The 17,330-nt window shown below is 43.2% G+C and overlaps 1 protein-coding gene across 1 annotated transcript in view; it reads right to left on the reverse strand.

The window, feature by feature from the left end:
* Positions 1-17,330, reverse strand: part of LAMA5 (laminin subunit alpha 5) — a 406,222-nt gene that overhangs the window by 36,174 nt on the left and 352,718 nt on the right. The window contains exons 60-66 of the mRNA XM_085862975.1: positions 16,486-16,662; positions 11,633-11,772; positions 11,378-11,522; positions 10,775-10,908; positions 9,309-9,480; positions 7,724-7,849; positions 7,472-7,614 (exon numbers count right to left, since the gene is read on the reverse strand). Of these exons, the coding sequence (XP_085719101.1) occupies positions 7,472-7,614; positions 7,724-7,849; positions 9,309-9,480; positions 10,775-10,908; positions 11,378-11,522; positions 11,633-11,772; positions 16,486-16,662 (1,037 nt within the window). The remainder of the gene's footprint in view (positions 1-7,471; positions 7,615-7,723; positions 7,850-9,308; positions 9,481-10,774; positions 10,909-11,377; positions 11,523-11,632; positions 11,773-16,485; positions 16,663-17,330) is intronic.

A 17,330-nucleotide genomic window follows, 5' to 3' on the forward strand; every position in this document is an offset into this window, starting at 1 on the left:
CCGAATCTTACCTAATCTTCAAAAATATATCAAAAATAATAATTTTCCTTGTATCCTGTCTACACACCTTCTGTAACCACGTGTCTATCCACCCTCTTCCTGATACTTTTCATTGATCCATCACCTTCACTTTGCATTTACTGTTCTAAATTCACCTTACACCTCCACGATTTCACTTCGACCTTCCCTTTTCCGAATGTTACACAATCCTTCACTTTTGACTATATACCCCGCAGCCATGTGCTTCTCCAGTAACCACGTGATCTGTTTCCACCCTCTGCATTTACTGATCCAAATTCACCATTCACTTCACGATTTTTTCTTCAACCTTTCCTTCCCATAATCTGATGAAAACTTTCTCAAAAAATAATTTTAAAAATAATAATAAAAACGATCTCTTATAATGCCTCATCTTCTTCTTTCACACGTGTGGTACTCTTTACTGTATCACAATGTACTACTCTTCTATTTCAACGGACTGCTCTCAATTCGACCTTTCCTTCATACATTGTCTAAAAAATCCAACTGTTACAACATTTGTTCTCTCCATTCTCTTAATTCGCCTTTATTGCATCCATCAAGAAATGTCTTTAATCGCATTTCTGACCTAAAAGTTAAAAAAAACCCAGTTTGCAATGAATATTTGCTTTCCATCAACCATTCTTCTTTTCCAACTTCAGTGCCAACTCACCCCTCCCACCCCTCACTCTCAAAGCAACCATCACACTCTTCTCCCTCCAAGATTCCCTCTCACCTTTCTCAAAAACAACCCCCCTCACCTTTCTGTCTCAACTCTCCTCAGTCACCCTTCTCCCACCATTCACCCTCCTCATTCACCCTTGTCAAAGTTGCCTGCCCCCTCTCCTCCACAAAGCTGCCTCCTTCCTCTGCCCTCTTACCTCCATCTCATCACTTTACGTCCTCAAATCCTCAACTGCCTTCTGCCCCCTCGCTTGCCCCCCTCTCCCCCAGCACCACAAAGCCTTTTCTCCTCCTCATCCGGCCCCCTCCCTGAGCTATTCTGCAATCCCCCACACTCTTTCAACAACTCTCCTTACCCCCCCACCCTCCTCCATTGTCCTACCCTCCCCCTCCCCTCCCATCCCCTAAACCCAAAGCATCCTCCCCTGCCTCTTCATTAACAGTGTGGAGCACAAATATCCGGGGCCTTCGCTCAAACCTTACAGTTATTTCCATGCAGGTTGCCACTGACAAACCAGACATAATCTGCCTAACAGAAACTTTCCTCCATAAAGACGTGTCTGACCCCCGAGTATCTCTCCCTGGTTACTCCCTCTTCCGGTATGACAGACCTGAGCCTCGTCTTGGTGGAGGAGTTGCTCTTTTCATCAAAGTCTCTATTCCTCACTCTCCATGCACTGCCCTCACTCCCCCCACACCCCCAGGAATACCTTTGGCTATGGCTTACCCTCCAGTCCCACCTCATGTTTATATGTGTACTGTAACGTCAACCAAATAGTGATGACTCCATTTACACATCACTTTCCGAAAACATGGACCAATTTCTATCTTCTCATCCAAACTCTCTCTTCCTCATATGTGGTGACTTCAATTGTCATGATGCCAGTTGGCTCGGTGTGGGTACCTCTCTCACCTGTCATGGCACTTCAGCAAAAGACTTCTATGACTCAATGGGACTGACACAGTCAATCAACTTCCCAACCCGGATCTCAACGAATGGTACTCTATCTCTTCTGGATCTGATTTTGACAAATTTCCCTGAAAATATCTGCTGCTCTTCCTCCGCTCCAATCGGTTCTTCTGACCACGTCCTTGTCAAAGTGGACATCACTCTGGCTGTTATCAGAGAACCACCTCAGCGCCGTCGAGTTTGGCATTTCACTCAAGCCGACTGGCAGGGTCTTCAAGCAGCCATCAAACTTATAGACTGGTCTCCTATCGCGACTTTCTCCAACATCAACTCATCCTGGGAATTCTTTCAAAGAAACTTGCTCTTTCTCATGCACAGATTTATCCCCTCTCATCTTCAGTTGCCAAACCCTTCCTCCCCCATGGTTCACGGAAGCTTGTAGCGAGGCAGGTATCCTGAAACAATTTGCCTTTGCCTCATGGAAAGCAAACCCAACTGAGAGTAATCTCAGTTCCTTCCATAAAGGTCAGAACAAGTGTGTATCTACCCTCAGGAGAGTCAGGAAACAAGCTCAAGTCTGAACTCTCAGACTTCTCTCCCTCCTCAAAATCCTGGTGGCATCTAATCAAATCTGTGTCTGGTGTATGTTCCCCCTCCATCCCCTCCCTTACCTCAAATGGCCGCACTGCTGATACCGCACGTGAAAAGGCTGAATGCCTAAATCGGTGTTTGCATCAAAATCTTGTGTCCCAAACCCATCGCTTTCTGTACCCACCTTACCCAGTCGCAACCAACTGTCCCTGGACTCTTCTGACAAGGTGGAGAGCTTGCTGTCAAACCTCGACTCAGATTCTGCCACCGGTCCAGACGGCATCAGCCCATGCATCCTAAAAACCTGCTCCTCTGCTCTTGCTTACCCTCTCTTTGTTCTATTCACCCTCTCATTTGCTCAAGGTCATCTGCCATGTGCTTGGAAATCAGCAAACATTACTGCCCTGCATAAAAAAATGTGAAAAACATATCCCTGCAACTACAGACCAATCAGCCTTCACCCAATCATCAGCAAGGTGATGGAATCCATCATCGCTTCAGACATTAAATCCTTCCTCTTGTCCAATGGCTTGATTTCCGATCATCAATTTGGTTTCAGACCAGGTCACTCTACCCTGGATATGCTGCTTCATCCAACAATGGATGGAGGTCCTCAAAGCCGGACATGAAATTGGAGCCATATTACGAGACATAACACGTGCTTTTGACATGGACTGGCACCCAGCTCTGCTCACCAAACTCTCTTCCCATGGTATTCATGGCCATCTCCACTCATGGCTCACAGACTTCCTCTCCTGTCGCAGTCAACATGTGGCCCTAAATGGAGTTCTTTCATCCCCCCCTTCCTGTCCACGCTGGAGTTCCTCAAGGCAGCGTTCTGGGCCCTGTTATTTTTCTGGTTTTCATCAATGATCTCTCCGACTCTCTGGAAAATCCTCTATTTCTCTTTGCTGATGACTCCTCCCTCTGCCATACCATGTGTCATCCCTCAGACCGGCAAGCAACAGCTTCTTCGCTCACTGCAGATCTGGATAAAATCACAAACTGCTCCAACACGTGGAACATGTCTTTCAATCCTGACAAATCTCACACTTTCAATCACTATGTTTCTCCGAAAGGACCGTTTGGAACCCCACCCCCTCCCTTCCCCACCCCATCTACTTTCTCAACAATCCTCTGGAAGAAGTCCTTTAATTCAAGCTTTTGGGTCTCACTGTCTGCCATGATCTTTCCTGGGAACGCCACATCTCCAAGCTGGCCTCCAAAGCCAGTCACCGATTGGGCATCCTCCATCGTGCAAATTCCTTCCTCTGCCCACCTGAGGTCCTGATCACATACAAAGCTTTCATCCGCAGCCTGACGGAGTCCCCTCCGGGCTGGTGCTCCTGCCTCTCACCTTTCTCGGCTTCACACTGTGGAAACCAAGGCATTTCGGATCATTGGTATCTCCTGCGATGAGGATGAGTCTTTGGGCCTCTCACTCTCTCACCGCAGGCAGGTCGGTGATCTTTCTGTCTTCTCCCGTCTGCTCTCCGGTCTCGCCCCCCCCACCTCCCCCCCGCTCTGTCTGCGATTTGTCCCCACCATATTTCCGCAGGGTGCTCAAGGTCTGCCAACAACCCCCTTCTGGTAAAACTACCAAAATCACGAATCACTGCTCACCTTCACTCTTTCATTCCTCTTTTTCTCACCTTTGGAATAAACTCCCTCACTCTGTTCAATCCCATTATTCCCTCCAGGCCTTCAAAACAGCAGTTCACCGCCATCTCTTATCGTCTCCTATCCAAATCCTCAATCTTTTCTACCCATTAATCTACCCAAAACCTACCTCCTTCAAATTCCCTGCTTTCCTTCCTGAAAGTCTCTGTAATGTCCATCTTGTGTACCCCGTGTTCCCTGCTCCGTCCCTCTCCCTTCCACAGATGTCCTCATGTCGCTGTTCCCCCCTGTTTTCTCCTTCCCACTCCCGCCCCTCTTGTCTCATGCCCTCCTTGCTGTGCATTGTGTGTTAGCTCTCATATGAGCCTCGACAAGGTATACAAAAAAAACAAAACCCCAAGAATCTAATCTCATTGGTATCTCCCATGATGAGGCTGAGTCTTTGGGTCTCTAACTCTCTCACTGCAAACAGGTCGGTGGTCTTTCTGTCTTCTTTTGCCACCTCTCCGGCCTCACCCCCACCCCACTCTATCTGAGATATATCCGCCGCCCCCCTTCCCATATTTCTGCAGGGTGCTGTAGGTCCGGCAGCAACCCCCTTCTGGTGAACTACCAAAATCAAGAATCACTGCTCACCTTCACTCTTTCATTCCTCTTTTTTTCCCACCTCTGGGGCAAACTCACACACTCTCTTCAATCCCACTCTCTCTCCAAGTCTTCAAAACAGCTGTTCACCACCATCTCTTATCTTCCCCCATCTAAAACCATGATCTTTTCTACCCCTGTCAATCAACCCCAAACCCACCTTCTTCAAATTCCCTGCTTTCCTTCCTGAAATTTCCTGTAGTGTCCATCTCGTTTACCCCCCCCCCATCCCTTTCACTTGTTTTATCCCTCCCCCTTCCACAGATCTCCCAATTTCTTTGCTCCCCTCTCCCACCCCTCGTATCCTGCTCCCTTTGTTATATGTTCTGTGTGTTAGCTCTTTTCGAGCCTCGACATTGTACACCAAAAAAAAAAAAACCCATATATGTACCTCTATCTTGTATCAACTGCTGACTACATCCCGATTGGGACACGAACTGTACCGCCATCCACTGTAGGATGCTTGGCAAGCGGCTTAAGCACTCAAGGAAGAACTAACAGCTTGGATGGCCAAACTATGTCCGAATTTGACAAATGAACACTTTTTTTTCGTCATATGACCTGCTGCTAAGTTCAATACTGAAGCTTATATTTTGTAATTCTTCTTCGTTTAAGAGATTCTCAAGGTTATGGCATGTGTGGAAATGAAATAAAGCCACAAACACTGGTGTCTCCGGGCGTTTATAAGCATTGGAATGTATCCAGTGATTCATAGCTGTGATGAACAGGCAATCTCATAAATAAGATTCATCTGATGTCTGTCTTTGTCCGTTGTTGGCATTTTTTGCAAAGACTGCTGAACCGACAACCTCCAAATTGGCACACAGACCTAGTCCGACACAGGGGTTATACTAAGTCTATTTTCATCCATAACCTCAGCCTTTAAAGACCCCGAAGAACCATAAGAACTTTTTTTGTCATGCTTGAGAGATGAGAATACATGCTTGAGAGAAGACTTTCTACATGCTTTGGAGATAAGACCCCTGAAGACCCTGAAGACCCTTAAATCCACTGGATTCCCCGAACACAATTAAGACACTTTAAAACCCCGAATACCCCCAAAGAACCTTTGGACGCCATAGACAGTTAAGATACCTCGGACTCTTAAGATCCCCAAGACCCCAAAGTCCCTTAAGAACGGTAAGACACCAAAGACCCTTTTACACCTTAAAGACCCTTAAGGTCTCAAAGACTTTTAAGATCCTAAGACCCTCAAGATCACTTTATCCACAGGTGTTCCCTTAAGACCCCTTTACCACCTGGTGTTCTGGCACTCCTGCTTCTACACAGTTTTTCCCCCACCACCACCCCGTTGGCTCTCCTGCTCCCAATCCGCCTGCTCCATTCTCAGCCCTGCCGGCTCTCCTTCTTCTTCCGCCACTTCTCCCACTTCTCAGTACCCACCCACCCGGGCAATGCCGGGTAACCCTGCTGGTTGATAATATGAATGTGGAAAGTGAAAAAAAAAAACTTTATAATTAAGAAATCATTGTGGCCTGTTCCAAGTCAGGGCATGGGTGAGAAGGCCATAAAACATGGTGGCTTCAGATCCCAGTGGGTTAACCCATGACATGCCTTAAGACCCCAGAGAGCGAGGTGGCTGAGGATCACCTGATAAAGGATATAATTAAATACGGTCGTTAATTATCTTCAAAAGGGGTGTTTTAATTAACCCCAACACACAATTTTCACTCATGCACTTCCATGGAGTTCCCTTTGTATGCATGTAAAGTTTCAGGCTGTGAGGTTTCATGGTTTTGGAGTTATGGAGGAGACACACTGACACACAAACACACTGATATTTATCAGTGTAGATATATATGCTGTAAAACCTGTTCTCTGACCTCAGCTGAACGCCAAGACGTCACCGTCAAGACGCAGGGCTACGTCTGCGGCTCCTGGAAGAGAGCATCTCGCAGAACAAATGACGATGCTAAATGTAATTATATGTGTCAGGAGCTGTCACAAGTGAATGAAAATGCAGTTACCAACCAGTTTCGCCCTTATTAGGACAATGTCAGGGCAACGTAGCAAGTTTCCATCCACTTGTAACTCTGAAACCTTATGGTTATATACCAATCATTCTACGATTCCAAACTGTGAGTGGTGTGAGTGCCAGAATCGTGTCAATTAATGGCTCTAAGTGTGTGTGGTAAAGTGAGAAACAATGTTTCTGCGTGGCAGGAAGGGCTTATCACTCCCGGGACGTGCAGCAAGGGCTGTGTGGGACATGATTCTGGCGCTCACAGTTTGGAGTCATATAATGTCATTTTTGCTTATTGATGCAAGTAATTATTTGGGGACATCCAAACAGCTTTTGTGAAATTGAAGGTGTATATACTAGCATATGACTTGGATACACACCCATAACTTGGATGTGGCTAGTCGACTGCAGGGAGGAACAAGACAAGACAATGAGTTAGAGTTGGGCTGGATGGCTTGTTGTGGGGGAGGGCACATTGTAAGGGTAGTATTTTGGAGACGAACAGCTAAGCCATGAAAAAGAAAGGAACTAAGTTTGGCTTTGACTAGAACTGAAAGCAGCTGAATCATGCAGGTTTCTGCAGTATGGGATATTCGTGTTTTACGCCTTTTGGAGGTATCTGTGTTGAAGGCATTAAGACTATCGGAGTGCTGTGGTGAACCAAGGTGACAGAGTTCACATGGCTGTAGAGTCAAGTGAGCCGAGGATGAGCTGTGGAGGATCCGAGTGGTCAGGGCCTTGCCAGGTCTACGTGTAACCAATGCCCAGACACGTGGCTTGTAGCATTTGGCTTTCCTGTGCGATTTATTCGATGCTCAGGATACCAGCTAGGATTTTAGCAAGATGCTCCTGAACACTAAGGTTTATATGTTTCCTTCCATTTTACAGATGCCTGGGTTCATGGTAAAGCAAAGCAGAGAAGCATAATGTACGAAATGTGGTAATCTGCATATAATGCGTTTGGACATGAACTACAAGAAGGAAGAAATAAAAAAAAATGCTTCAAAAAAAGCCTTCACCTTTCACGGTCAGCATGTGGTGGAATGCCTCCGAGAAATATCTCCTTGAAGTTCATGGTTTTGGGTTCAGTGATTTTCCTTATGATGGTGGAGCGGTCTAACCGCAGGTACATCTTCCCTTTTCCTGTGTGGATCACATGAACCTGCACGCATGATATAAGTACCATACCATCTCCAGTAAAAAAAAAAAATAACACAAAAAGCATCCTTTTCAGTTCCTGTGATGCAGGCACTTGAAGCACTGTGTCATACCGTGTGTGGCTGTCCGTCATTGACAAGCTTCTCTTTGATGAGTGGTGGGGTGATAGTGCTGTTGAAGCCAAAGTTGTACGCAAGTTTCAGGACTCCATTCTGGATTGTAAGGCTGAGAAATTTATCCTGTTTGACATCAGACAGTAGTCAGAGATGGAAAGGGTTCATTCAAGCCCATTATACCTCTTTTATCCCTATAGCCCTTAATCCAATATCAACACTTTTACTTCCCTTTCACGATTGTTCACATCACAACAAATCTCTCCATGGAGTCTATTTGGCCATGGTGTCAACTCAATGGACGAATGGCTAACAGGTTCGGTCGGAGGTATCAAATACACCTTTAAAATAAAAATAAAAAATTTAAAGGCTGATTTCTATTCAACTTCCATTGTGACCAAAGGCCAAATTGAAGAAAGTTTTACAATAGATAATTTAAACTAAAATGTAAAAATACAATAAAATGGCAACAAAAAAAAAAACACCAAAGCAAAATGAAAATCACATCCAAAAAACCCCCTTAATTTTTGAAATAATATAGTAAGTTACATCACATCAAAGTTCAAAGTTGAACAATCACTGCGGTTTATTCATTGTGTGGATAACAAATGCCATTGGGCCATTCTTGAATTGTGTGGTTCGACATTTTAACTCAGTTTATTGTTTTGAGTTACATAGCTGATGACCGCGATGAGATCTGTCTGCAGGTAACAAGTGGTGATGTTTGGAATTTGGTAGCAATTTCACGAAAGAACAACAGAGTTGTTCACGTCTCCTGTCAAGTGACTCCAGAACACAATCAAGTAAAATATCTGAGTAGCCACAGTAGTTTTGGCCAAGGATAAGTCTGCAAGTCCTTTTCTGAACAAATTCAACAGCGTTGCACTGGTGCTTTGTAATTCTGCTCGACCACACAGGAGCTCCGTATTCTAATATGGGGCGAACAAAAGATGTGAAAATGGTTACGAGATCATTACTAGGGAGGGCAACGGTATTTTAACTTCTGAATCATGTGTAAATGACTGTTAGCTTTTTTAACAATATAACTGACATGTACATCCTATTTCAAATCTGATTGGATGAAGAAACCCAAAAGTTTAATGATATTACAATTTTGGATTGCAACATCATTCAAGAGTGCTTGGCTATGGACTGTTATCTGAGTGCTTCACAAGCAGGACTTAGTGTCAATGATTACACCCATCCATTAGTTGGGGAAGGGGTATGGATTAATCCTGGCATCCTGTCAAGTGTTAACTAGCATTCAATTATAGAGGTTAAAGATTCTGCGGTGCAGTTTAACAAGTCTGCACGTATGCCTCACCAAAAAGATTTCTAAATTTTCGGCCTAATCTACATCAATGGCACAACCGTGCTCCCTGAAATGATACAACCAGTAGCCAGTTGTTGTAATGAATGGAAAAATCATAGAATACCATGGAACAATTTGACTGCAAATTAAAAATCCTTCTTAATTTGATCTCTGAAGAAGAGTGTACTTCACGCTCCTGTGACCACGAGGGGTACAGCATCAGGGTCACCATTCATCGTGACTAATCCAAGTCAAAATTCCTCGAACACTTACATTGTCCGCCGCGTAAAGAAGCAGAGCGTTGTTTGAAGACGTGCGAATTTCCATGTTGATCTTCACCATTAAGGCTCTGATTCTGCCATCATAGTTGGCGTCGGCTACACGGATATAGCCTGTGCCATCAAAGTAGAACGTGTTGCTGCTGTGCTCCAGTGGACCCTTCTTCCTGGAGTTCGCATAAGGAAGAAAGATAGCTTCAGGGACACAACCTGTCCCTCAATGTTATTTGTTTTTCAGAACTTCAGTTTTGAATTTGGAAGAGCAAAATAAATATTAGGTCAAAAGTGTAAACGCTTTCAAACAAAGTGTGGAAATGATAAGTGAATTTGTAAGCTACGGTGCATGAAGAGGTGCAGGAGGGGGAGTGGGGTCGGTTTGATCATAAAAGTGTTTCTCTGACTCGTACCTGAAATGAACCTGTGCCTCCCTCATTTACCAAATACATAATCTGAATATGTGAACAATGTTTCCTAAATCCATGCATCAGTTATTTATATCAACAGAGCACCTGCCCGGCAGGGTAACTTTAGCCCCCCCCCCCCCAAGACCACCCGGCAAAGATAAAGCACCCCATTACATTAATTAGGGTCATGTTGATTCTATGTAACAAGTCTGGATGTAGGAGTAGCGGAAAACACACACACACACACACACACACACACACACACACACACACACACACACACACACACACACACACACACACACACACACACACACACACACACACACACACACACATTATAGCAAGGATTAGATGTAAACTTTCCTCCCAAAACTGTACTTATCATTTGTCATCGGAACTGCACAAACTTACGAGAATTTGGAAACAAATTAACTGATGATTTGCAAGGCAGAAAAATCAAACCGATTCATGATTGATGACTTGAAAAGGTTTTAAAAATTGAAACCCTCAGCAACCTGCTCTTGTTTCCCTCCTGTGGAATCAACTTCCACATTCTCATCAATTTCATTCCATCCTCCAGGTCTTCAAGATGGCTGTTCATCAGCATCTTAGATCATCCCCAATCCAAAACCATAAATCTTTGTACCCTCATTAACCCCATTGCCACCCCCCCCCCACTAAAACCACCACCTTCCAAATGTCTATTTTTCCCCCACCTGAGAGTTTCTTTCTGTATCCATTTTGTACCCACCCCCAAGCCCAACCACTACCCCCCACCGCTGCCTCTCATACCCCTCATTCCTTCGCACACCCATCATTTGTCCGAGTCTCCCTCTACTTTATCCCTTGAGCCTGCTGGTGGTATTTCTCTTCTCCCATTACTGTTCCTTTTGTTCTGTTGCATCCTGATCCGTTCTTTATACTAGCTCTTCGACGAGCCTCGACTTTGTATGAAAATAAAAAAAACCTTGGGTTTACACGAAATGAGCTTTAGCTTACAAATGTGATTAACAGATGAACACAGAGCCAAGTCATGCATCTGACGAGCCTCTACCTTCCGCATGGTGTTGACTTGTGGGGGTCCATGTTTTGAAGCTTTACAAAGTTGTACAGGCTCACAGGGTTGTCATTTATGGTTCCCAATTCGATACACCCAATAAAGTTTGGGTACCGCAGTTTTGATGGAAGCTGTGCGAGAGAAACACAATGCAGGTGGTAATTAAAAAATAACAAGAGATATAAATACCATGCAATGAAAAAGCAGTAGGATGCCTCAGAGGGAGCATGCTCGTGTTTGAGCAGACTAGCATGAATTTCATTCCTGACCAGACAATAAACCATTACCATGGTACTTCACAGGCAGGTCGTTGTTTCAGTGTGCGGGCCGTCCTTGCTGGGGACGTTAAGCCGGTGTCGCATTGACTCACATTTCCCGTGAGAGGTTAAATCACGCCACCTTTTAAAAGAGTAGGCCATTGTGTGCTGGTACATCAGCCAAATTCCCATATCCTCTCCAGATTACCAGTGACGACAGCAATGGTAAACTATCTTGTGTGCTCTGTCTCGTTATTGGTGCGACAGCACTGATGCTCTGGAAAGGGCAAGGTAACAGACTAAAGGATGAATACATGTAATGATGCGCCATTTAACCACTTACAACGAAGTCTTCAGGAACACCGCCCACGTAGAAGACCACGTCATCCCGCTCTAAGTCGAGCAGAGAAAACTTCCCTGGAGAGGATCCCGTGGCGGTACTAGTATACTGCTTCTCTGTGACACGCAGACGTCCGTGCTGTCTCACCCTGCAAACCCACATACACACGGATGGGGTAAGTCATGGCGCGCTCGAAGAACGAGGTTCAGCGGGGGTGTACAGCAATTTATCCCCTATTACTGACAGTGAGAACCTCACCTCTCGATGCGCACAAAAGAGAAATCTTCACCGCCGACGCGCTTGTCATCGACACGCAACACACCATCAGCCCCACCGAGGTTGTACACGTACACCAAATTCCCGTTCTCCAGGGCCACTCCAATAAAGTCCTTATTGGCCTGCAATGGAAGGTTCTTGCATTTGCCACGAGTAAGCAAAGCCAAACTCACTTTGGTCATTTATTTTTCTCCGTCACTCTATCAGATGCTCAAGACATTTGGTTATCCACCTGCAATCATTTTGTTTTCTCAGGAACAAAACATTTGCTCTCCGATCAATCTGCTCTGCTCTGCAGTATTAAAACTACCATTAGTTGCTGTCATCTGATCTGCACGACAGTGTTTTTCTTTCCTTCTTTCATTATTATGTGTGAAAATGAAGATGAATGAGGAAGAGTTTTTATTTTTATGTAAATCAGTATGGTTTCGATTAGTGGAGATTGGGAATCAATGATGTGGATAAAATATCTTCGTAGGGAGAGGGATAAGTGGTTGTGTTCACTTTGTGAGAGTAGTTTCATATAAATCAGTTAATCTGTTCTCAAGTTCACAAAAAAGGATTCCTTGGAGATCCTGCCCTCCGTGCCGGTTAACCAGTGTTTGTAGTTGGTGTTTGCAGTTTTGACACGTGTGCCTGTGTACCCATGCACACAAACCGACATTTATTATAATTTATATTTTTGTGTCACAAACCTTCCTGGGAGTTCCCTGAATCCACCGTCATTGGATTTATTCAAATCCTTTAATCCATTCTCAAGTTATAACTCGACAGACAGACAGACAGACAGACAGACAGACATGGCTTCTTTTATCATGGAGGACGGTAGTACTCCATAGAAAGGGATGATACGGAAAAATGATGGCCACCCATTCAAATGTGGAAACAATGATACACTTATAAACGACTATTGAGTGAAGTCATAAGCATTTAAAAGCCATACCTTTTATTTTCGAGCGTTTTCTGAACTACCAAGACCTTAAAGGTCCCATGACACTCAAAAGTTTCTGGTTATTTATATATTAACTTGACCTTCCTAGTGAAGAAATCACCCATGTTTCTTTTTTTAAATCAACAACGGGATAATTAGACCAATATTTCGAACATTTGTAGTGCTTTTCACAACTTGCTATGCCCCGCCCCTCAAAAAAGTTGAGTTCAGCGAACCGCAGGTCACGTGACCGTTGACGTCATCTCCAGAACGCGACTCGCTCAGAGTGGATTGATTAGACGTCGCGCGCCGTATAAAGTACGTACAAATGCATTGTGCACATGTGTTTGCTATCTCACTGATCGTCTTAATTCCTGTGATTGTTTCGCGGAAAAGAAATTCTGCTTCTGAGCCGTGTTTGCACAACAATCACGAGGCAATTATTTATCCCTTTACTACCTTGTCGTAGTCATGTATAAATCCAATACATGTATGCACAATAAAGGGCTATACCATGTCCACAAAATATAAAATGTGACTGTTGAACCTTTCCATTAAAAAAGAAACTTACAGGGACATACAAGTAACAGACTAAAGATTAATATTGCATCATTTCAAGGCGCAAGGAAATAATTTTTAAATCAAACAATGTGAAAAACCTGCACCCACATTTTGCAGCTTATTGAATTGTTCGTTGAAACCAGCCTGCTGGGATAGGTATGATTCCACATACATGCAAGCCAGGTATGGCTGCACTCGACATGCATGGGTTTATTCTAAAGTGAAGGTACTGCTTCCATTGGCTTGCTATTCATTAACAATTAGCCAAAATGCTGTAATAAATGAACAGGAAAAAATATGTTGGCACAACTATGAAAGACAAATTTATCTGTCCGATAACACGGCCTCATAGCCTCAGGACTCTTACGCATTGACTTATACATTGTGTGCATGTTAATACACGTTATTTGTCAACTTTAGAGTCTAGACTAGTCCAATAAATCCGTCGTCCATCCGACTAGTCCGATAAATCTGATGTGCTGTAGCTTTCTTTTATTATTATCTTTTCTTCATTGTTTCGACTGGCGCTACATGACGACAGTAGGAATAAAATAAATAAAAATGCAACAGAACGTCACATTTATCGGACTACTCGAGACAATTGTGTCGCAAGGTGTGTTCTGCACACAAGTTTTCATCATATCCAGACAGTGAGATTGCTTCGTTTTATGCGCGGAGAGATACGGCCGATGACATGCGCTGGCCTTGCTTGCGATTCATTCGCCGCGGTGCAACATGTCCACTGCGCTGTGCTGTGCTGGTCACGTCACCTCACTAAAATATTTCTGACATCGAGCAGCATGCAAGTCGAATTTACATTATTGAATTACGAATAGGATTTTGTCTAACCAGTTGTTCTTGCCAAGTCTTCCTTCGATATCCTCCCGATCATCATGAACTCCGGGAATTTCATCGCCAGTTTCCTCTGCTTGTCCTGCTTCGGGCTCAAACTGGTAAGGCCGTATTTCATTTCCAGCTGCCTGAACTTCACCTCCCGCGACTACGTTATCCGACAATTCTCCATCTGATTCAGACCAAAATCCTTAATTTCTCCACACTCACTGTCGCTACCAGACAAATCAAAGTCCATGTCATCCATTATTCAAAACCAAATGTTTGATTTTTTTTAAAGCAGAAATGAACGAAGTGTTTGAGTCAACCAATCGAATGTGGAAACACACAGGAAGCCAATACAATCACGTAGACCACCAACCCGAGTAATTTGCGTGCAGCCTTTGTTGTTCTGGAGATGACATCATGTGGGTTACGTGTCGTTCAGTAAATTTTGGCAGAATTTTTAGAGGCATTCCCTAAGAGGTTTGTTTTTTTAATTTTACATTTTACAGAACGAGTATTGTGAAAAAACATTGTCAGATCAGAAATCACGATGAAAAACTCCTATAGGACATATTATATATATATATATATATATATATGCAATTTCAGTACTTTTGAGTGTCATGGGACCTTTAAAAGACACCACAATACATCGCGAAAGTAGCACGAGACACCGCTAAAACGCCAATTCTTCTTCTGCTTCTTCCCCTCAAAACAATGTAAAACTGTAGCCCAACCGATCTCAATAACTGCTGAAACCATGATGGTGATTCCAACATGAGGAAATTCCTTTCTCTCTCAGCTGGAGCATGCAACCCAAAATATAAAAATATATAAAACAATAATCATTTTATTAGGAAAAGAAATCGAATGTAAATGTGGATTCAACCAAACCAGGCCAGGATTGTGGGAAGGGGGGAAATGGACAGCACCATTCCAAAAGCGATACATATCCAAACCATCCGCCAAATCAAATGAAACAAGTATTAAAATAATTAAATAACACAGATGGATTTATTCCACACCAAAATAACAAAATATAGAAAACATTAATCTTCTTTTTTTTTTTAAATGAAAGGCGGTGAGTGGCACCAGCGAACCGCCATCTTGGAATACCCCAGAAGCTGGTCAGCTGCACTGGTTTCAGTGAAACGGCTGGTGTCTTATTGTGATTTTGTCTGTAATCAAGCATTCCCACCAGTGAAAAGTGACCAAAAGCATCACTTGTCACAAGTGAGGGAACTTTATTATATATTAAATAACATTTTGATATATTTAATGATGTTGTTGTTAATATGGAATAGCCAAAGCCTAGAAGCGAACGTAGAATTCTTCTTACATTCGATACTGCAATTTCCGGTTACTTCGGCCTGGATTCGGGATCAGCGATAAAATAATGTAAATCACGATTAAAAAATTTTTTTTGATGATGCGGGAGATATCTTTATTAAAATCAATGGAGGAAATATACACCATGTCTGATATTTGGGTCTTTCATGTCTTCACTGATGCCTTTATCTCCCGGGACGCATCATTCCCCATGACAAAAACCGGAAGCAAAAAATAACGGAAGCAAAAGGGTCATAGCCAACGACACGGATTCCAAATTGCCAGAGTATTGTGTTGTTGTTGTTGTTGTTGTTGTTGTTGTTGTTTCCTATTCTCTCATGTGCACGCGTTGAGTATGAAGCCCACTACGTTCGTGATTATTTTATTATTGTTTGGCTCTTGGCTGTGAAGTTTCAACTCTATAGTAGTTGCCTGATCATAGTCGCTGATTCGGTTTATGTTGAAAATGATGTGTTTAATTCATCATGTTAACGTATATTGTAATAATCACTTATAAACTATTCACAGTGATATTGAGCGTGTGTGTGTGTGTGTGTGTGTGTGTGTGTGTGTGTGTGTGTGTGTGTGTGTGTGTGTGTGTGTGTGTGTGTGTGTGTGTGTGTGTGTGTGTGTGTGTGTGTGTGTGTGTGTGTGTGTGTGTGTGTGTGTGTTTTGGACTCTGGACTCTGTCTGTGAGGAACATAATTTTGGACTCTGTCAGCAAGGAACATTGTTATTTAAAGAAGAAATCACCTCCCCTTCCACCCCCTCACCATCCACCCACACTTTCATTCCATATTATTGAAGATCTGAACTTCATTTATTCTCACACTGATACCAATATCAAGTATTGTCCAGAAAATAGACTTTTAAAAACCCCATTTTTGCTCAAAAAGAAAATGAGTAACATTTTAAAGTTTATACCATGTGTTGTAATCATAAGTAATATTGTATGCATTATTTCATCAATGGCTACATAATTATCGAACAGAATCAATTACGTCGGCATGAGGTTTCCCTTGGTGGATCAGGTAACTGATATTGATCATTGTGTGGTGTGTACACATCAAGCTTAGCCATGGTACTCCTTGGTAAGTCCTCACACAAACTCGCATTTGACGCATCTCTAAACGTGCAGAGAGGGCACTATCACGTGCCTGTCTGCATGGTGACTCACCTGACGGCTGCCCAGGTACATGATGAAGAGATTAACTGCGGAGTCCTGTCTATGAGCCAACTTCTCTCCACGTTTAATGTAGAAACTGATGAGGGAGAACGCTTTGAGGTCATCCAGGTTGCCCACAGGTTGAACCTGAACCCCTGATGTGCCGTTAAAGCGCATGGACACTTTAACCTGTATGGGCAGTGAAAAAAAGACCACTTCACAACAACACTTTGAATACCACAGTGACATGGCAAAATTACAAAGTATGACATATACTATACAGGTACATGGAGATTTACATACATATATATATATATATATATATATATATATATATATATATATATATGTTTGTTTTTGTCATACATTTCCAAGTCCCTCACCCAATTTCCCTGAAATCTGCTGTTCCGCATTATTTTCATACTTGGAGTCTTCACAATGAAATTTTCACTTCTTCATCAAATTGATGTTAAAAACAAAAACAAAAACATGAAATAATGGCACTTTGGGTGATTGAGCATTGCATGTTATGAAAAGAAAAGTTAATGAGGGTAACAAAGATCATGAGTCAAGATGGGGGGATTACACCAGGTGAAGTTTTACCCACTGCTTAATTGAAGCCCTGGAAGGAAGAGCGAGACTGAATAGCCGCTGGAAGGTCGTTCCAGAGATTGGAGAGGTGAAGAACAAGAGTTCAGATGTGGAGTCGGCCTGGATTTCGGAAATTTAACCAGGTGGCAGTAACTGGAAAAATGCATGCATCTTGTTATTGTGGAGGGTTGGAGGACTGAGAGAGCAGAGGGACCAATGTTGTGGAATAGTCGACGAAAAAGCAGAGACCACTGACCTGGCTGAAA

This window comes from Eptatretus burgeri, chromosome 17 (assembly GCF_056783735.1).
Source record: "Eptatretus burgeri isolate ZD-2024b chromosome 17, Ebu_testis_v1, whole genome shotgun sequence".
Lineage (NCBI taxonomy): Eukaryota > Metazoa > Chordata > Myxini > Myxiniformes > Myxinidae > Eptatretus > Eptatretus burgeri.